This window comes from Dermacentor albipictus, chromosome 1, assembly GCF_038994185.2.
Source record: "Dermacentor albipictus isolate Rhodes 1998 colony chromosome 1, USDA_Dalb.pri_finalv2, whole genome shotgun sequence".
Classification (NCBI taxonomy): Eukaryota; Metazoa; Arthropoda; class Arachnida; order Ixodida; family Ixodidae; genus Dermacentor; species Dermacentor albipictus.
The window spans coordinates 390,561,543-390,582,638 of NC_091821.1; the positions used below are offsets into that span (position 1 = coordinate 390,561,543).

The 21,096-nt window shown below is 46.2% G+C and overlaps 2 protein-coding genes and 1 long non-coding RNA gene across 4 annotated transcripts in view; 1 reads left to right on the plus strand and 2 right to left on the minus strand.

The window, feature by feature from the left end:
- The window catches only part of LOC135914277 (uncharacterized), a 241,449-nt gene that overhangs the window by 82,120 nt on the left and 138,233 nt on the right, over positions 1–21,096 (plus strand). The gene's annotated exons all lie outside the window — the stretch shown is intronic.
- LOC139054987 (organic cation transporter 1-like) lies at positions 1,163–12,175 on the minus strand. Its single transcript, XM_070532692.1, has 6 exons — positions 12,125–12,175; positions 11,266–11,390; positions 10,611–10,825; positions 9,870–10,051; positions 7,500–7,717; positions 1,163–2,155 (listed from the first exon to the last, which is right to left on the minus strand). The coding sequence occupies exons 1-6, from the start codon at positions 12,173–12,175 to the stop codon at positions 2,041–2,043; spliced, it is 906 nt and encodes a 301-aa protein (XP_070388793.1). The 3' UTR covers positions 1,163–2,040.
- LOC139054988 (solute carrier family 22 member 7-like) overlaps positions 13,387–21,096 on the minus strand; it is a 29,121-nt gene continuing 21,411 nt past the window's right edge. Inside the window, exons 5-7 of the mRNA XM_070532693.1 lie at positions 16,658–16,826; positions 15,309–15,438; positions 13,387–13,398 (exon numbers count right to left, since the gene is read on the minus strand). Of these exons, the coding sequence (XP_070388794.1) occupies positions 13,387–13,398; positions 15,309–15,438; positions 16,658–16,826 (311 nt within the window). The remainder of the gene's footprint in view (positions 13,399–15,308; positions 15,439–16,657; positions 16,827–21,096) is intronic.

Consider the following 21,096-nt stretch of genomic DNA (forward strand, 5'->3'; position numbering starts at 1 on the left):
TTATAGCGACCCATTTTTTGGTCTCTTTACAGCCACATAACGTCTACATTTGCAACTCAATTTGATCGTTTCATACGTATTACAGAATCAATTACCATATGTCACGGCACTCTTTCGCCAAAGCTGGTCCTTGTGCCATTAAACAGCCTAAATCATCATATACACGCAAAAAAAGTACACATAATCGACTCCACAGACGTGTGTCTGAACCGTATATCGTTTCTGCTTCAGTTTCCTGCACAGCTATAGTTTCAAAATAGAATAACGCAACGGACCTTATTGAGGCGAAGGTCGGGACGAGACCGCAGGAGAGCATTCAGCTGTTTTCAGCGAACTAACGATAAAAATGTACAATCTCCTCGCTGTGCCTGCATTTTGCGTCATGTTCAGTGCTGCAGCTGTGGCAGTAGCGTGCTGCTTTACGGGTAGATACTGCAACAAGCCACACATATGGCGCGTCATGCATGGCAACGCTCATGCGTACGGTATTAATACTTATACTGGGAGCTTTCACCTACTTTCTGCACAAAATGGCCGAAAGCGTAGATGTTTCATTCCCGAGCTTATAAAACCGTAATAGACGCCGCTTGATATGGATTCCGGTTTGACGTCGCGGGCTCTATACGAAAACCACGCAACCTCATCTCTGTTCCCTTCCACCTGTGCAATGGATAGGACGGGTCTGGTGAGGACTGCGGAAGAACAGCGCGCCTACGAAGAACACCGTCGTGAACAGAAGCGGGCGACGGCGGGTGGCGCGTAATAGGGACGAATATCGTGCTGCAAACGCCAAGTGTATGCAGGTTTAGTTCCATCACCCCTACCGACTCCACTACCATCGTAATTGTGGGTGATTTCAACATAGAAGTGTCTCGGCCAGACGGAAAGTGATTCGTGTCGTTTTTCTTGGAAACATTCGGTATGCAATGTTACACAAACATCAGTGTGTCCAGGACGCGTCATCGATCGTGTATAGACCTCACATTGGCCGAGAACCTATCCAGTGTCGCCACAGAGCCACTAGCTTTATGATCGCTATCGTAGGGATCATAAAGCGATAGTCACCTTGGTTACCAAGCAATACATCCAAAAAAGCAAAGAAAAGGAGGGTAAAAGCAAAAAATAAAACATTGAGCATGCAATTGAATAAAACAAAAATGAGTCCTGAACAAACGAAATTTATTGTGGTATGTGTCTTTTATTTTGAAATCACCATATTTATTTTCAATATATTTAGCACCATGTATGCAGCTCCGCAGGTCATCCGCCTTCACAGAGTGGAATGGTTCTGAATTGTTTTCTCATATGGCAGTGCCTGGTATTTGTCACTAAACTTACAAAACTGGTTTTTGCGATAACCATCTCGGTTATATTTCCTTTTATCTCCCTCCATTCCTCGTTGCGAAACACAGCAGCGATTTCGCAGGCTTCGGTGAACGAATGTCACCGCCATCCGTCATCTCACCTTCATGTCCACGTTCCCCCTTCCCTTGTGCAGAGTAGCAGACTAGAGCGCGCTAGCTCAGGCCTACCTGTCTACCTTCTTTCAATTGAAAAATTTTCCCTAAAGGAACTCGTCAAGTAGGTCGTTGTATCTTTATTTAGTCGTGCACAGTAAACCGAAGTGAAGCACATCCGATCACTGCAAGACGAGAAACAATCCGCCAAATTGGAATTAAATTAAACACAAACAATGTCACCGTAGGAGTGGCCCAAGCGTCATCCACCTGCGCCATCAGTCCATCTTTGCTCATCCAAGTGCAATACTACGGCGATGAATGCTCTTCTGCCTCTTACCATATATGCTTTCCTTCATAAAGGGCAGCAGCAGACGGCGTGGTTACTTGCAACTCCCCACAAGAACTCAATATTATCTCACAGAAAGATGTGTCTGCAGAGTTATCGTTCGGAGCACGAGCTGCATAGATGCTTGAGCACGGAACACAGGAAACGAGTTGTGATGGCAGTGTTTGTGGCGCCGCATAGGAGTGAAACGATGTAGACCTCTCCAGCCGTGGCAGACTGCAGATACGGGAAGTTTCACCTAACGGCATTGTAGACTGTTGCCACGACCGACTCATCGTTATCGAAAGCCCTGTTGACAGCTGGCTGACCTGTGACCGGCATTTTCTTGTGGAAGGACAAGACTCCTCGCCTGCGGACAAAAAGAAAAAAATATATACGAGAGACGGCATGCAGCAGTACCAAAATAAGCACAACCTAGTTTACAAATTATGTTGAATAAGCAAAATAGGACTTTACTAGCACGTTCTCGCACCGATGGTTTCTAGTCTTACACATGATAGCTGCTGCTTGCACGAACAGATTGGTCAACGCCGAATAGATTCTTGCGCTTTCTGGGCCTAATTAAAGTAGTTTTGTGGTTAAAACTTGGACTGAAACGCAAAGGTGACTTGCAATGCGAAGTACTTTATTGAGAATGAACTTTTTATTTTAAGAGTCGGTATTAGGTGTGATGTTTTGAATGTTCATAAGGTTCTCAAAATTCGCCCTTCCGGGTAATATAGATCGCTTCGCTAGCTGAAACTACGGTCAGTTTTGCGTTGAAACTTCGAATATTCAATGACATCAAATCTATGACCACAGCGGAAGCAATTATTTAAAACAAATTATTTTAGAAAAATAAGCAGGACCTCCCTGAACGGGAATTGTTCAAGATATGCGTAGCATTGTATGGCGAATAAGTGTGGTGCGGAATGTGTTGTGCGAAATAATTATTTGTGTGGGGGTTATGCTGATGTTGTATGCATTATATTTAGATATGCGTCAGGAGTGCGAGTAGAAATATACACATATTTACATTGCCGAAGATATACATTGCACACCACGCCAACCTCCATATATACAGAGTGTTTCAGCTAACTTTAGCCAGAGTTTAAAAACATGCCGATGCACTCTAAGACGACGCGACTAAATGCATTTTGCTCACTTTTGTATGTAGTGTGTTACGCTGTGTTTTGTATGTTGCTTAATTAGATAATTAGTCAAGATTAATTAAGCAACTTCTGAAGCAGCAAAGTTAGGCAAAAGATTCCTATTAGAAAAATGTAGACCGCTTTGCAAAACGTCCGATTAGACAGTTTCTAAGTTCCTATCTATTAAGTAGTAGTGTTTTCAAACTTACTGCGGATGCCCGCGAAGCACAAAAAAAAAAATACCACGTCACATACCCGCTTGCGCGCCGTGATTGCAGCGGAACTCAAACTGTCCGCGTACAAGCGAATATTGCACATAGCAGGGCGTGCTGCAGCCAAAAGGCGACAGGACTGTGACGAAGGCGTTGGCTGTGCAATTTGTGCAAGCGATGCGCTTACCTCGTGGCGGTTCATTATAGCGATAAGCAGACGCAGTGGCAACACACCCGGCTAAATTCAATGTTCGTTTGCGCGCCGAACGCTTGGGAGCACTGCAATCACGGCGTGCAAGCGGGCATGTCACGTGGTGTTTTTTTGTATATTGTGGGCATCCGCAGTAAGCTGAAAAACAGTCATACTTAATAGATAGAAAGACAGAAACGGTTAATTTGGATGTTTTGCAAACCGCTCTGCAACTTTCTAATTGGAATTGTTTTCCTAGCTTCGTTGCTTTAGATGTTGGTTAATTAATTTTGACTAATTATCTAATTAGGCAATATACAAAATATAGCAAGCGTTACACACTACCTATAAAAGTTAGCAGCATGCATTTAATCGCGTCGTCTTAGAGCGCATTGGCATATTTTTAAACTCTGGCTAGCGTTAGCTGAAATACCCTGTATAGTGCTACACACATCTTCGGAAGTTCTCGTTCAGTGAGGCTTCAGTTAAATTGAGGGATGGCCGGCGCGGCATAACCAGTGCCGTCATAGGCAGCGAAGGGGCCACGGCTGCGCGTGCATGCCTAATTAATGCACGAGTGGCCGCATCCTCTCGTTTTGGGTCCCCTTTAGCCACCTTCCATGTCACTGCAGTCGTGTGTTTACCAGGCAGTCTAATGCAACTTGCGATCCCCCATCGAGTATAGGCTTCGGCGCTTCTGGCCTAGATTTAACTCCTCCCGTCTACCTATGGCATATGGGGAGTGGCGAAAGCGGAGGGGCTCGTAGAATGTTTTGCGCCGACGCGCCCATCATTAACGTGGACAATGTGTCATTTGTCACTGTGCTCCGGTTGGAATCCATCAACTGCACATTCAATGGGGTTAAACTGTGCATTCTCGCCCTGCATTGGGAAAGGTGTTTTCGGGTTTCACATGGAATTTTTCGACCGACTTGTCAAATAATGCTATACATTAAAGCTCTGAATGACTTGTACCGATTTAGTCGTCCGCGCCGTAGTTGAAAACGGTGTTCATTGCCAGTACACCTGTCATTGCCTAAGCTATTCTTTTTTATTACGATATCAACTATTTGGACTCCGACCAAATTTTCGCCACAGATGTCAGCGTCGCTGTGAGGTTCCGTAAATATATTTAGGCATATATATGCTATATAGCACGCTATGCTAAATTATGTGTGGTATTTGCGGGTTATATTGCCACACTATTCTATCGCCAAAATGGATCACACCAGATCCTACATTCTTGACAAAATTATTCCTCAGAATTTTGGGAATGGCATCCCACAACCAAATGTCATGAAACAATCATGAAGTAAAACACCGACAGCGCATGCCTTCTGTCTAAAATCTCCTGAGACATAAATATTAAATGTGCGAAACAATAACCGAGCGGAAGCCTGAAAAGGACCTAATTTTATTGGCGCAGCTGCCTACAGCCTCCGGGATTGGCTCAGGAAAGAGGTTAAACACGTACCCGATAGGGAAAAGGGGGCGTAAAGTCGCTAAGAAAGGCGTTGCTTTAGTTAGTAAACATAAATGAAATTAGCCGATGGCAGCGATTCAAACAGTGGACCCCTAGCACAACAGCTTACGTTTACTTGAATTCATACTGACACTACAGCTACAAGTCTTACAATTCCTTTAATATTTTAACATCCTGTCGCATTCATTTCTTCGCCCTTATGACGAGGCTAATTTTGCTTTCTTCTTAATTGCTGACGATCAAGTTGAGGCAGAGAATATTCTGGTGGGCACCGCAGTGGCATCCAAGGGAACGGATATAGAAGAAAGGAATTGCCATTCCAGCTCTATAGGCCTGCCCCGTCATTGCATCGGCGGGCCACTGGAGCGACCATAGCGGTGGCAATTAAGTAACTGGTTCCCTGCTCCCTCTACAACCGCCTTGCAAGACTTTCCGATGTCTCTTGACATCAAATTAGCGCATTGCTCCCTTGAACGTCGTCATCCCAGTCTTAGCTGAGAGGTCACCAGTGGTGAACGCTTCGGCTGTGACATGTGGAGCACAGGGCAGTCAGTGAAGCAAAGGCACGGTGCGTAGTGCTGTCATCGTGTTTTCCCTTGACTTTAAAACATTTGCAGTTCTGGCTTCTGCTTTCGAAGCTTCAACGCGAAAAAAACCTGCCACCTGCTTAACTGGTTCGATGCGTACGAGTTCAATGCGCGTCTATAAAGCATTCCTAGCTCAAACATAGCCTAGCTCCCTCCAACAAATGCGTTGTCCGAGTGCGACATCTTATGTTTGTATTTTCCTCAGTTTTCGTTCCACTATCTTTATAGGGTGGATGGATGGATGCAAGCAACTTTATTGCAAATCCGGCAAAGTTTAACGACCCGGGCTCAGGTCTCCCATGAGGGGACTTCGAGGCCTTGCCTCGTCGCCGCCTCTCGGGCTTGCTGGACAGCCCACTCTTGTGTCTTGAGGTTGGAGCTGCGCAGAGCGTCGGCGCACTTCGACGCAAGAGCCTCCGGAGCTACTGCCATTTTAGCTGATATAACAGCACACTCCCACAACATGTGCCAGAGCTTCGCTCTAATTGCCTGGCATAACTTGCAGAGAGCACTCGGGTATTGCGCGGGGAAAATATGCCGCAATCGCACGGGAATAGGAAAAGGTGTGTGCCGGCAGTTGTCCCCAGACGACTGCCTCGCGACGTTTCTATTTGGGGTGAGGTGGAAACAATATCCGCCTGCCTATGTGGTAGTGCTTTCTTCTTTCTTTTTTATTCCCTTTACCCCTTTACCCAGCACAGGGTAGCCAGCCGGTACTTACACTGGCTAACCTCTCTGTTTTTCCTCTCCTTTGTCTCCTCCTCTCCTTGGTGATGTCGTTGTATTTGAATAAGGGTTTTCGGGTGTTTCTGACCAGGCGGTCCGAAATCGAAGAGGGGGTCTCCGACCTTGCGCGGTGGGTCAGTTCTCGCGCAGATGATCGCGCGTCGTTGCTGATGGAAGGTCGGACCCGAAGCCGCCGAAGCTGAGTCGCGTCTCTGCTTTCTTACTATGCCTAGGCGCTTGCACTGCCTACAGTTATACTCACAATTCCAACGACACGCTACAATAGCTTGCCAACTCAAGAATGCAACAAAAATTAGCACTGAGAGAAACAAACCAAGAAAGCTATTTTAGAACACCAACCTTGAACCAGACACGGCCACGTAAAATGTTGAAGAAATGGGAAGTATGGCTCCGCTGCTGGAAGCTTGGCATGTAAAGGGGCGATGAACCCTTTCAATTTTTTAGAGGACAAGACCAAGTACGAGAATATTTTCAAACGCCTACCTTCGGGGTGTTTAACGGATTTCGTGTTCTATAGATATTGAAAGAAATTTATTATTATTTATTATTATGGGGTTTTACGTGCCAAAACCACTTTCTGATTATCAGGCACGCCGTAGTGGAGGACTCCGGTAATTTTGACCACTTGGGGTTCTTTAACGTGCACCTAAATCTAAGTACACGGGTGTTTTCGCATTTCGCCCTCATCGAAATGCGAAAACACCCAACACCATAGCCACTGAGCAACCACGGCGGGTCCAAGGAAATCGGTTCGTCTGCACGCTATAAATCCTGTTTTCATGTTTGCATAACTATTCATGCATTCCACTACGCAAGAGGTGTGATAAAGCTTCGCACGCGACGGAGGCGGCGCCCCCCCCCCTAGATCCGCTAGTGCCCCATGGTTACCATTCTACTCTTGTTATATCTGGAGAATGATTCTTACCTGAACTCAGTGAACTTTGTTTGTTTGTTTGTTTGTTTGTTTGCCTGTTTGTTTGTTTGTTTGTTTGCTTGTTTGTTTGTTTGTTTGTTTGTTTGTTTGTTTGTTTGTTTGTTTGTTTGTTTGTTTGTTTGTTTGTTTGTTTGTTTGTTTGTTTGTTTGTTTGTTTGTTTGTTTGTTTGTTTGTTTGTTTGTTTGTTTGTTTGTTTGTTTGTTTGTTTGTTTGTTTGTTTGCTTGCTTGTGTTACTTTAATGCTTATTAACCACTACCCTATCAATGCCTGATGGCCCTGAGGGTACTACAAATAAATAAATGAATTATTTTCTTATCTAATTAATTAATGAAATATATATACACCCATCTAATCACGTACAACGAACAGGAAAGTCCACGGCTTCGTCATAAAAGTGGCGCCACATACCTTCGTTTGTTTGGTGACTCGCCCTGTGTGGTATCTTCTGCATCTCTAGTGAACAGAGGGCAGAACCATAGGCCCTGATCGCGGCCGAAGCGCTCGCCGTCCTCAATGGTCTGCGGCATGGCGGTGCCTACTGTCTCCGGCAGAAAGAAGACCAGCACACTGCCTAGCAAAGCTAGGCAGCCCATCACCAGCATAGGTAAATACTCGTCCAGTTCAGCCTGAAAGAGCAGGACAAAAAGAAAAGTTCATATCTGCAAAGCGCTAACTCAAAGTGGTCGGCACACACCTCACATAAACTGAGAGAGCATGTCTGACATAGCTCAGGAGACGTAACCTCTTATCGGGTCAGTTTAGTGGTTCAAAAATAGCTAGGTAGGGTGTCTATAAAATGTAAGCCGAGGTCGTTGAAGCTCGTCGAAGCTGCACTAAGGTGGCATTGATCAACGGTTCAGGCCTGTTGGAAGAATAAGGCGAAGTCGTAAGAATGACGAAAACATGACAGGTATTATTATTATTAGCGCAGGCGTAAAATATCCAACGTGAGTCAAAAGGCATCGAAATGGTGGTCTTGCTTTGAACACAGCCGCCGCAAGAAGGTCCACTATGGCACTGGGGTCACAAGAAACGCAGAAGAGAGGGCTCGATGGACTAGACAATAACTCCGCTAATGTGGCAGTTTGGGCTTGACAGACTTGACCCTTTGGACTTGAAAGGGTAACAGGAGACATCTGGTTGTGAGGTAACGCCAAGTGTGTCCGGTCACCTCTTCTTTTGCCCTCATTCGTGGCACGCTACTCATAGTGCTCGTAATTAATAACTAACAATACCAAATGGCCACTTAGGCAAATATGCATATGTTTTTTTACAGCAAAGTTTCCTTTGCCTCTTCTCCCGTCTTTCCGGGCGCTGGTGCTGCTGCTGCTGCTGTGGTCTTGCTGACGCGCGCCGCTGGGTTTCTTGCAACGCCACCAGATGGCGCTCGCCTCCATGCATCCTGGCCGGCGCCGGGATGCGTGATTAATTGAATTGCGTGAAGCCCCATAACGAAATCAAAGTTTAACACTTCTGTGGCGATGCAATCAGCCATGTGAGACAATGATAAGGTTCAACCCTCTCAGAGATTACGAACAATGACGCACAACAACTTCTCGAGCAAACACGTCCCCCTGTGTGTTCTGTAGCCTACACAGACAAACAGCAATGGTGCAGGCAAAGTAACGTTTAAGATCAACTCATCACTGACATATTGGACTAAACGCTGAAGAAAAGATACATTCGCCGTCAACATCACCGCTAATTATCATCAATCGAAGCAAACGGCACATAAAGCTTCGCACAAGCTGGTGGTGGTGGTGGTGGTGAATTCTAGCAACAGGTGGGTTTAGCCTGGCGAACAAGGCCGGCAATTGCTCCGCAATTGCTCCGCTTTTCGGGGACAATCCTTTCTGTAACAGCGTATCTCTGAAATGTCCCACCTCTGCTACAATGCCCTTGTGGCGCTGCATGTATTTGCATAAATAAAAAAAACGCAGTGCGTGGGATCCGCAGATCTTCTTTTTCTTTACCGTGCACGCAGCAGCATAACTTCAGACAGCACGCTCGAACGCAGGTGCTAATGAACAATGAGGAGAAGGAAGTACAAAGAATTGTTGTATAAATAATGGCAAAAGCATCTTCGCACATGAAGACCATGATATCGTTCGACTTCATTACGAGATCATGGCGAAATGATCTTCGCACTTGAAGACTATGACATTGTTCGAGTTCATTACGAAATCATGGCGAAACCATCCCCGCACTTGAAAACTATGATATTGTTCGACTTCATTACGAAATCATGGCGAAGCCATCTTCGCACTTGAAGACTATGACATTGTTCGAATTCATTACGAAATCATGGCGAAACCATCCACACACTTGAAGACCATGACGTCGTTAGACTTCGTTCAGAATATTGCTTCTGCCTGTATTGAAGTTTGGCACGCGTAAACAGCTGTATTTTCTATCCTTATTAACACGTCAACATCTCTTGCCCAGAAGTACTCTGTGTTCTTTTCTTTTCCTTTTTTCTTTATTTTTTTGTCACTGCTCATCTTTCTGTACCAATTGCCCAACTCAAAAGGAATTTGTATAGATGTGCCACCCAATTACGTTCGATCATTTACCCGGCGTCACCAGTGGAAGAAAACTTTTTTTCAACATCGGCGTCCCTCGAGAACTTTGTTTGGAACGCGGAGGAAGATGTGGAAGGTGCACTCTGTTTATCGGTGCGGAGTTTGCACTGATTTCTCACGTTGGCCGCCTAGTGTAGTGCTCAATTTCCTGATTCAGCGCGTTTGTGTCTCGGCACTAACACTCCACAGCTCATACCAGGGAGGCGACCTGTGCACCGAGCAATCCACCAGCGTCTCCGAGCAGCCTCTGAAGCAGCACGGCGCGACCGCGGACGATGGTGGGGAACACTTCCGACGCCATCTGGTACGTGATGTTGTAGCCGCCGGCGAAGGCCATAATGAGCATGGTCGCCATCACGAGCGTCCAGGTGGCCGACTCTGCAAATTGAATGCCAGAAGCAGGAAAATAACATCAGTTCGCGCTGCCGTAAAAATTATGCCACCATAATCTGATCATTTATTACGAGACGAAAATGGAGTTTTTTAAGCGGTTATAATGACATCGTAGCGTTCAGGTACCTGGCAATAAAGTACCTACCTACTTAAAGCATAAAAACATTGGAGAGGACATATCTGATATGCGAGTTATGATTGGAAAATTAGAATTGCATTACTTATGATGTGTCAGATATTCTTCTCACAGTAAGTGTACAATAAATTCATGTTTTTCAGTCTTATGCATAATTTTTTGCGTCATGGTCGCGTTCGAATGATTACTTGCTTAGATCCAAAGTAGCACCGAATTCTTGCTTTAAGTATTTTTTGTGAGTGCACGTATTTTTATTCATTTACTCATTTACTTTTGTTTTTCCTCTGCTGCTGCTTCTGCTGCAACTATTGCACGCTTCAATTGCGACAAGAAATCAGAGAAGCAAGTACGGCTTTTAGCCCAGTGCACCAGACAACGCCCACCTTCTGATGTGATGATGGCACTCACCGCTCCTAAGTAGCCACATGACGAGGCAGACAGTGCCACCGATGAGTATAAAAATGGAATTTGGCCAGCGTCGTCCAAGTTTGTCCAGCGAAGAGATGCATATGATGTTCACGGGCAACTCGCATGCGATGGCGATCGAGTACGTTGAGTATATGTTCAGGCCAAGCCGTCCAAGCTCCAGGGTGGTCACGTTGTAGCACATGCAAACTATAAACCTGGATGTAGCGTATGAAAGGCAACCAGGCATGCGTTTTACTTTGGAATTGTTTTACTAGGGGCGTGGCATTCATGATGCAGTGTCAATGAAGGCATAGGAGTCACACGTTGGCTTCAATTTGACACTTTGGAAGCTATTAATATCACATTTCCTTCTTTTGTATCACTTGCAACAGAACTTTCGGGAAAAAAAATATATTGAATGCGATGAATCCCTGGGTTTAAAATCGCTTTAGCTATTAGTTAACCCATGACACTCTTCCAACGCACCTCGTGATCACCACTAAAGCGAAATCTTGCGCACAGAAAAAAAGCATAGGCACGTCATAACGAAAAACCTATTTTACAAGCTGCAATTGAACACATTCTATGAAATCGCAGTGCGGATAGCAATATGCACTGGTGAGTCTAGTGCGTATAGGATTTTGCGTCCACATACCAGCCAAGGTATATTAGCACCATGATCTTTCTGATGTTAGGCGACTTGAGCATGAGCAGAGTGCTTCTCCAGAAGCTCGGAGCCTCCTCAGCGGCAGCATTGGTCTGCACATCGCTGGCTGTCTTCTGCAAGTCGCACAATGGTAGACAGGAGCAAATAATTAATGCCCGTTTTGCGGAGAAAGTACTGAAACAAAGTAACACTGGTAGGCTACTTAAATATTCTCGCGCTAGCGCCACTTCCTAATGTTATGCATGGTGTGCTTTATCAGTTTTATAATCGGAACAGAAGCCCAAACACCCAAACATTTCGCAATCGGCAGGCTTTCTACAGCGAAGCTGTTTATGTGTAGGGTTCCGAGCATATTTTGCGTCCGTCAACAAATTTGTGTGAACACAAACTATCATCAGCGATGGCTCGTCCCACTGCTCGCGCGTTCGTCGTCGTCTTCTGCCACTGCTGGTTCCGTTGCCGCTCATATTATGCGAGCCTTCGCATACTACCCCTCGCTCATCGAAGGCGCTTACGGCACTGGCCCACTGCCAGTCGGTGTGGTGATTTCGGTCATAAATTATTCGCCTCAATATATCACTCGCGACTTTGTCGTCGTCTTCGTCTACAGCTGGCTCCGATGCCGCTCACCATGGTAGCGTTCCCATTACGGCTGCTGGCGTAAATCGCACATGAAAAAACAACTTGCCGCCGGCGGGGCGAACGATCTCGCGTCTTCGCATTGCGCGTGCGATGCTCTACCAATTGCGCTACCGTGGCACCGTCTTCCCATCCATTTTCCTGGGTATTTATGTGTTACTACTAGAACTAATTCTGGGAGCGAGAGCCAGCGTCACCACTCACAAACCTTGGCGGCGGATGTGGAGCATCCTTTCTGCCGCAGGCGACACGAGTGCATGATCTTTTTGGGTGAAGACAACTGGTCAATAAACCACACGTGCTACCTGAAGGCATCAGTGCTGCTGGATTCGAGTGCTGGAGTCTTCGTATTACGCGTTCGATGCTTTACCAATTGAGATACCGCGGCGCCATCTTCCCATCCACTTTCTGGTGTATTTATGTGTTACTGTTGGAGCTCACCCTGGGAGTGTTAGCCCTGAGAGTGTTTGTTGGCTTCTTATGATATGATTAATAAAAATCGGGCCCCTCGGTTAACCTCCTTTTTTCTCGTTCACTACATAATGAAGGTATCGATTCCTACAACATTGATGCCTTCAGGTAGCACGTGTCTATTATTGCACGTGTTATTGACCAGTTGCCCTCACCCAAAAATATCACGTACTCGTGACGCCTGCGGCAGAAAGGATGTTCCACATCCGCCGCCAAGCTGTGTGAGTGGTGCCGCTGGCTAACAGTCCCAAGGTTAGTTCTTCTTAAAAGTTTCCCTACGAGTATATCATTTTTGATATGCTGCTTCGATAGCTGTTTGAAAGAGAACTCAATAGCAGGGCGAAAGGTGAATGCCACATAAAGAGTATACCTGTCCGCGTAGCGTTTTATTGATGTCACGGTAACCACAATTCTTTTTCGCAACCTTAGGGCCCATATTCAGAATCAACATGCTGTGCTGTGCGAATCGCACGCAAGCATTCACACTGCGCGTCTATGTTTCACTGTGTTCTAATTGAAAAAAATGATGTAATGTTCTCAAAGCAGTAAGGCATTGTTATGTTATGTTATGGCATGTTATACGTACGCCCCGACTGGGCGTACGTAATAACATGTCAGTGTTCCTGAACTCTGAGTGACAGGCTAAGCGTTATAGAGTCTCATGCACCTACAACGAACGCCTCTACAACGAAATGAGCCCTATAACGAAGGATTGACGATATCCCGGCAGAATTCTTATCTCTCAAATGTATTGCGAACGCCTCTACATCGAAGACCACTACAACAGATTTGTCTGTACAACGAAGGAACATAGGCATCTCCAGCGGCTGCTTTGTTGCTTTACGACGAAGGCCACGTGATGGTGCCACCACTGCGCTCAACAGACTCCGCTCAGTTGCGCTCCGTGCTAGCACTAACGGTGGCGCTATAGCAGCGCACTTGACAAGGGTGCCGATGTAAGCGAGCGTTACAATCCTGCGGCCCTGCTCCCGGAATTGCTCACTTCCTAGGCTGCATGTAACACAGAAGCGGGCGCGAAGGCTGACGAATGCGTCGCAGATGATAACGATGCTATAATGTAATACTAACTCGCGACCGACGACGTCGTCAAGGCCATCTGGAGTCATCTAGAGCCATAAAATTATCTACTTATTGGACTAATTATCTTTTGAATTCGTCTCAATTCAAGGCTTTTCGGTCTCTTGTTGAACGGGCTTAGTCTTTTCAACTGTGAGTGGTAGGGTGCGCGATTTTTAAAACAAAATGTAAGTATAACGAACCGTCTTGGAGATCTCAAGCACTTCGCTAAGAGGGCGTTTGTCTGTATTGCAACGTACAGAAGGATCGGTTTGAGCCCTCCGAAGAGAACAACATTCGGCCAACCTTCATGGCTTATGATGACCAAAAAAAAAATCAAAGGAGGGGGGGGGGGGGGGGGCGGACCTACGCAGATGCGGGCTTTTCAGGGTTAACAAGCAGAATAATTAAATTTTTATGTAGCCGAGTGACTTGTGGAAATGTCCAATCTCTGCTTGCGAATACTTTCTTCTTTTAACTCTTTCAATTTTCCCACACTGGTCTATCTATTAGATAAGAAATATATAAGAAATTATCAGAAGGTCGTATTTATTAAGTTGCACCTTAAAAATTCACGATATTGTTAGCACACTTGCGTTGATTTTTAGACTGTCAATGTTTTTTAGACTGTCGCGATATAGGAAAGGCAGTCAGAATGGCGCTGCTACTCCTGTTCCTTTTTTTTTTCTCTGCGCGGGCAGTTGCAGCAAGCCAGCCTCCATTTCACCACGATAACTGTACGACTGGTGTTTTGCACCACATATTCGCCATATGGGTTTCGCAACATCGCAACAACACATTTCATGTTTGTGTGACAGGAACCCGAAAATTCGGAGGCTCTCCGTCAGTTACGCTGCGAATTGTGCAATGATCACTGCGTAGGAAGCCATTTTAGTGTTCGTTACCTTACATTCGTATGCTGCTGAGATAACGCGTTTTCACTCCAGGTTCGCATCTCTTCTATTTCCCTTAAAAATTGGTGTGCAAGAAAAGGCTGTTGGATTAACCTGGACAAATTTTCTCGGATTGAAATGGAGTTATCGTGAAGGACAAATTCGGCGTGATCTTAAAGAAGAGAAAAAAAAGGAAGCTTTAGGATAAGAATATCTTCGTCCCGACAGAACTGACAGCTAATGTAAGCAGGCCTTCGGATGGATGTCCCTGATTTAAATAGCCGTTGAAGTTTTTTACGAGGTGTGGCCAAGACGACGACAGCTGAAGTTACAGCTGAAGTTAAAGGAGTGATTGCTGAAAAATCGTGCACTCGAATCGCCCGAACCTGAAGAGCTATCACTGTCAGTGATTTACACATTGAGGACGAAAATCAGGCTAGTGTGCTTGATTATTAAATAGAAATCAACCCAATAATCATGCTATAAGAGCTCGGTTCACTAGCATGACACAAATAATTATGTAATCATTTAATTGGGCTACTTAAAAAACATGCCTAATTCCAGTGTCCCGTCACGGAGTAAAACCGGTGGTACGGTAGTCACTGGTACTGATCGCATCGTATAACGAGCATTTGAATGCACCAATTACCCTAGTACACTGGTTTCGTTCTGCACCTTGCCACTGTGCATCAAGCCGTGCACTGCCAGTGGTGTTGATCTTGCACCCCCTTGCGTACCGCTTGAATCTGTTTGGAATTTAGCACGGGATAAGTTTTGTCAAGAGGGCTCGAAGATGACTTTTCTGACGTCCCCCTCGATTTGTTTCGAATGCAAAGGAGGCCGAAAAGCACAAGTTGTGAAAAAAGCGGTGCTCATGCAACAAACGCAACATGCAAATTGTAACGGCGAGGGGGACTGAACTCACGTAACGGGATATTTTCATTCACTTGCCTTCAGCAGCTTATCGAGTTGCTCTTCTGACGCGTCCTTGCCGTTTATACGCGCAATCCTCTGGAGGATGACACGGGCTTCTTGCTTGCGGTTCACGGACAACAGCCAACTAGACGATTCTGGGACCCACCTTGAATAAAAAGGAAAACATCTTTAGCGATGTACATTTGTCACGTGAACAGCAATAATTGTCGAGGAGCAGCAAGAGGAGTGTTGCTTGCTGCAAGCGTTGCTAGCATTGCCGGCAAACGGTTCACCCGAGCACCACTTATTACGAGCAATATAGGATCTGAAGCCCGTCACATTCCATCTGGTAACACAAGGGAATACAAACAGCGAGGGTGGCTTTGAACCGGGGCCCAACAGGATGCGCGGCATCCATTCCAGGACAACAAACATCGCTCACCATTCACATTCTAGCCCTCATATCACGGACGAACTTCAGGAGGAGCCAAAACACCTCTCTCCTAAATACCCAGTGTCCTCAAAGGAACAACTAAATGCCACTTGCGCTCGAGTTGGGGCCATGTTGCGCTTCGATCCCTCTATCAACACTTTATGTAATAAGCAAGTTGTGATGGAGTTCGGCAGTACATCGAAGACGTTCCACTTCCGAAGAAGATATTCAATTAAGTTTTCTTTTATTCATCTAATCTTTGAAGTCGGCATGGACTAAATTAGAGCGTTATTCGTGTTAATATCTGGTCCTCATGAAACTGTCGTACGTCCAACTGACGTCACGCTCCTTTTGCTCTCGTCGCGGATGCGCGTTCCCTCCTCTGGAAACAATAAGAGTAGAAGATGTGGCAGTATAGCAACGAAAAGCGGTGCATCGACAGCGGTAGCGATGTTTAGCGTGGCGCTTGAACTTTTCGGACGATGTTGACGCGACGCAGCACGCAAAGCAACTGCTTCTGGGACTTGGCCTCTCAGGACGCTCGCGTGATGCGCGTCGCAAGTGGAGTTGCAGGCGTCGCAACTCGATGGTGCACGGTGGTGCACGCCCACGTTGCACGGACTAGTAATATACTTGATAAGGCTAGCTTAACGTTTATTCGCCAGATCTTACGCACATCCGCCCGGCAGTAACGCTCCTGGCAGTAGTGGAAGGCAGAACGCTGCCCTTAATTGCTCCGTCACCGAGGTGACTGAGTGCAGCGTTAACGGTGCGTCCACTCCTCTTCGTCGATTTTTTCTTCCTGCCACACTCACTGCCCGCGTAAAGACCGTCCAACCTTCCACGCGCGAGCCGCGCATCAGGACACAACGCCAGCGGTGGTGGCGGCGGTGTGAATAAGCTTCGAGCGTCCACACAATTACTATCGCAATAATAATCGAGTCATACTCACCAGAAGATGACGAGTAAAAACACGCTCATGGAGGCATTCGTAGCGATGAGCACCCTCCAGTTCTGCAAGAGGTACGCGTACCAGGGCAGCATGGTGGCCAGTACAGTCCAACTTGTGGCCCAGATGAAGGCAACCAGGGTCCTTTTTTCCGATATGGTGTACTCCATCACTGCGGAAATCACACTTCAACATAACGAAATCAGGCGTGTATTGGACAATGGCAAACAGATCTTACATACGGAACGCCTTGTGAATTCCACGTTAGAACTGTAAAACATCAGATTTATAACGCGTTTCATTACTGCATAAAGATAGAGATTGCAATTTGGAACGCCGTGACAAGTACACAATTCCTTGGATAAAATATTATGATTTGATGCATCACCCTTGTCATAGGAATAGCATACTAGGCGTGTGGCCTGGCAAACATCTGCAGCATCTCTCTCTCTCTCTCTCTCTCTCTGTTTGACTCGATCTATCTGCCTAGTTGTCTGTCTGTGTATCCACCTATCAACATCGCAGCTGCGTTTTCATGAGAAATTGACGAAACATTGACTTGCTCCCAGTGTCACGATCGAGCACAATTTGTATGTATTTTGCAATCGCAGGCTTCTTCCCTAACTGTTCACCAGGGTACAAAGCCCAGTGACGAGCACATTGTGCCATTCATTTTTTATGCGAAGCATATTACGAGGGCTCAACCCAGCTCCTCAGGCGCGGCGGTGACCATGAAATCACGTGACACCGTGACGTCACGACAGAGGAGAAGTGGCTTTGGCTCAACTCTTGCAAGACGGGCCGGGTGGGAATCGAACCAGGGTCTCCGGAGTGTGGGACGGAGACGCTACCACTGAGCCACGAGTACAACGCTTCAAAGCGGTACAAAAACGCCTCTAGTGAATGCGGTGTTGCCTTAGAAACGCGCTGTTTCTAAGGCGTGCGTCTCTTGCTCAGGCGCACATTTCGTTGCCGCGCCGAACGCTGCTTTGCTCGACGCTCACCGCGTCCAATGCGGGGCGCGTAGTCGCTGCCCTGTAGCCCATTGTCTTACACCCCTTGGCGGGTCGACGGGAACGCTGTCGCGTTCCACTCTTGAAGGCGAAGAAGTAATGCATGAGTTGTTTCTTCGTCTAGCCGAACCAAATATAGCCAAGGAACAGCAGTTCACCAGGCTAAACAGTGGTTCAACAACTAAAATAAAGGCTAGTATGCTTCGCATCCTGGGCTTAACCTTGCCTAAGCCACAGCCATTTTTTATTATTATCATTACCACACCGGTAATGCCAGATGGCAGCGGAAGTCAAACCCACGATCTACAGCGATATCATGCCTATGGCAAGTTCTGCCGGTTCTATAGCGCTAACATGCCATTACCCATCTACGAGTCTATATGATAGGGATCGCCGCAGTGGGGAACAAAGAGACAAGAAAGGCAGAGGGCGGGGATGTTAACCATAAAAGCATCTTGTTGGCTACTCTAGGCGGCAGGAAGAAAATGGGGGAACAGAAAGATGTGGCATTCCTTAGTAGCCAAGCACCTTGCCGCGAACGTGATTACACCAGCGTTGCACTGTTAAAGTTGCTTTTCAAACTTTCAAGTGTTGTTATAATTATTGCCATGTAGCGTTAATGTAACTTCACTATCGTAGTTCCGGCACAAGACCCAGGGCCATTTTCCTTAATAAGCGCACGAAATACCTTTTTACACGATCATCTACTAGACGGTTTACATCAAAGCAGTTGTGAAAAGTGAAAGGCTGCATTTCACCCCTTCGAAGTTCCCTCTTTTGTCAGTCCTATAAGAAATGAGCTGCAAGATGCAACCTCCTGCCAGCGAGGACGGTACTCTGCCTAGTGGCACTTGATAACGCTGCGCTTTATATATATATATATATATATATATATATATATATATATATATATATATATATATATATATATATATATATATATATATATATATATATATATATATATATATATATATATATATATATATATATATATATATATCGCTTTCTTCTACAGAAAACGGCTAGGCTCATTCTGCGCGCATGCAACCCAAATACCCGTTAGAATAATTTTTTTCTTTTTTTTGCACCAGACGTCCCTTTTCGTTAGCTTCTTGTTTCTGTTTGGCCGACATTGGCCCACTGCGGCCTCCTCCATCACTGAATTTGTGCTGATTATTCATTACATTTGACAAAAGCTAGACCATGCCTGTTTTCTTCACAAGAATGCCCTGCTTTTCAGACTGCTGCCGCAGCAGACACGTCAGTGCCATCTTAGACTCAATTTTCCAATCTCTGATGCATTTAGACGCGCAGTATGTGGCTCATACAATTCTGCCAATACATGATATGAAGGCTGGGTACCTTAATTTACGGAGTAGGGCTACAAGGCTGCCTTTATCTGTTCTCGTTGCGCACACTAGGACAACACTAGTTTTGCGAAGCGTACTATTGACGGCACATTTGTTGCCGGCATAATAATGTGAACGTAGTGCTTTATCTAGCCATTTGGAACTTCGTCCTCTAACGCGTGTGCGTAAAGCAGTGGCATGTGTAGCGTTGTTCTGAGAGCGCTACTGACGTTACATCGTGCATGTTTCTTTGTAAGTTGTAAAAAAAAACTAACCGCAGACTTGTAGTTTGTGCGACTTAAAAAGAAATTCACACAATTGGAGAGTTGTTAATTTGTTGCTCCCATTATTGAAAACATCTTCCAGTGATCTCTTTTGCGTTACTTAGTATACTTGTATTCCGGAGATCGCGTAACATATATATACGGAACACCACGGTGATGCCGACGACCACGACGACGGCCACGACGACGGTGGAAAGGCGTCTTGAGTGTTCATATAATTGGCTATCGCAAAAAAAAACTGTGCCGTGCACCATCTTTGGGGTGACGATATTGAACGGCATCGTGCCTTGAACTTGTGCCATGAAAATTTATTAAAAGCAGAGGAAGAAATGCCAAAACGAATTCAGTAATATGTTCTTCCATTTATTCTTTTATGACGTGGTGCAGGCTGGCACATTTAGATGACGCCGACTACTCCTCGTTTCATGGCAAACCAAATGAAATAGTAAAATGTGTTGGAAGACCCTGAAAAGTCAGAGACCGTGAAGCGATACCGAGTTCTGCTTTCCAGTCCAGGAAGCCCATGAAGATAAGCATGTACTCTTGTAAAAATAAATAAAAGAAGTTAGAATTATTTTGTACTCCTCATTCTTTAGTACTCCTTTTGTTTTTATTTCAGGGCGTTATTCAAGAATGAAGACTCCTCACAACTACCTACCCCTACTGCAATGTAAGCTTTGAACGTCACTAAAAGAAAGTCGCAGTTTCGCCTGAAATGGTATGCATCGATTGTGATAACTAATTAGTAAACAGCTACAGAGAGCGAAATATAGACAATTTCATTCGTATGGGCTCGTCAGGAAGGCCAGATGACCGCCAGGCGATGCGTGACGGCGACTTCTTCGGCTCGCTCCATGGCTCGGAGTAGCACGTCCGGGCTGGAGCGAAGCGGCACTTCCTCCCACGATGAAGGTGAGGGAGAGGCCAGGATTCGGGGGGCGGGGGCTCCTCCTCACAGTCCCAGAGGATGTGACTGAGCGTAGCTAGCTCGCCGCACAGGTGACAGCACGGACATACTCTGTCCGGGTAAATGTGTGAGTATACGTAGGGGTTCTGGTATGAGCGTGTCTGTAACCTACGCCAGGTGATCTCGTGACGCTTATTTAGCTTACTGTGTGATGCGGGCCTAGTGTGTCGTGTAAGACGGTGATATGGGGTTATGTCGTGATATGAGTGCAGGACTTTGATTAAGGACTCCGGGTGCAGCAGGCCCACCGCTCAGCCTACGAATCCTCGAGCATTTCGGGCAGCTTCTTTCCCTGGATTTCCCGCGTGAGCCGGGGCCCATATTAACTCTATTGAGCGTGGTTCTTCACTGTAGTTAAGTGAATGTAGGAGCGTTAGCGTGGTGTGTGCCACTTTCCCTCGCGCAAACATTGTTATGGCGGTTTTGGATTCACTCATAACTATACAGGCGTCTGTGGAGGCCACTGCCAACGCAATGGCGGCTTCTTCTGCTTCGCTGCGGGTGGCAGCGCGAAGGGAGGTCGAAGCTGTCTGTGCCTTCAGTCCAGGGCCTGGAACGGCGCCAATGGCGTAGTTGTGCGGTTGATCAGAGTACTAGGCTGCGTAGACTTATGCCAAGGCGGAGTTGGTCCCGTACGTCTTTTGTAGGGCCAAGGCCCTCGCTCTTCTGCCGTCGTGGTGGTCGGCGAGTGTGTTTGGGGCAGCGGTTTGATGATGAACATGCCCCTTATGTGTGGTGGGATAGTAGCGGGGTCACTGCTAGTCGGGGATGCTCTGAGGCCCTTTCGAGCGAGGATCCAGCGGCCGGTCTTGCTGCCTTGAAGACG

Bases quoted from the DNA above. Each gene is read 5' to 3' on its own strand.
- LOC139054987 (XM_070532692.1), bottom strand. From the start codon at position 12,175: ATGCACTCGTGTCGCCTGCGGCAGAAAGGATGCTCCACATCCGCCGCC. The intron at 10,052-10,610 runs GTGAGTGCCATC...TTCAATTTGCAG, and splicing joins CATGTGGCTACTTAGGAGCG to AGTCGGCCACCTGGACGCTC. The intron at 7,718-9,869 runs GTATGAGCTGTG...CTGCTCTTTCAG, and splicing joins GTGCACAGGTCGCCTCCCTG to GCTGAACTGGACGAGTATTT.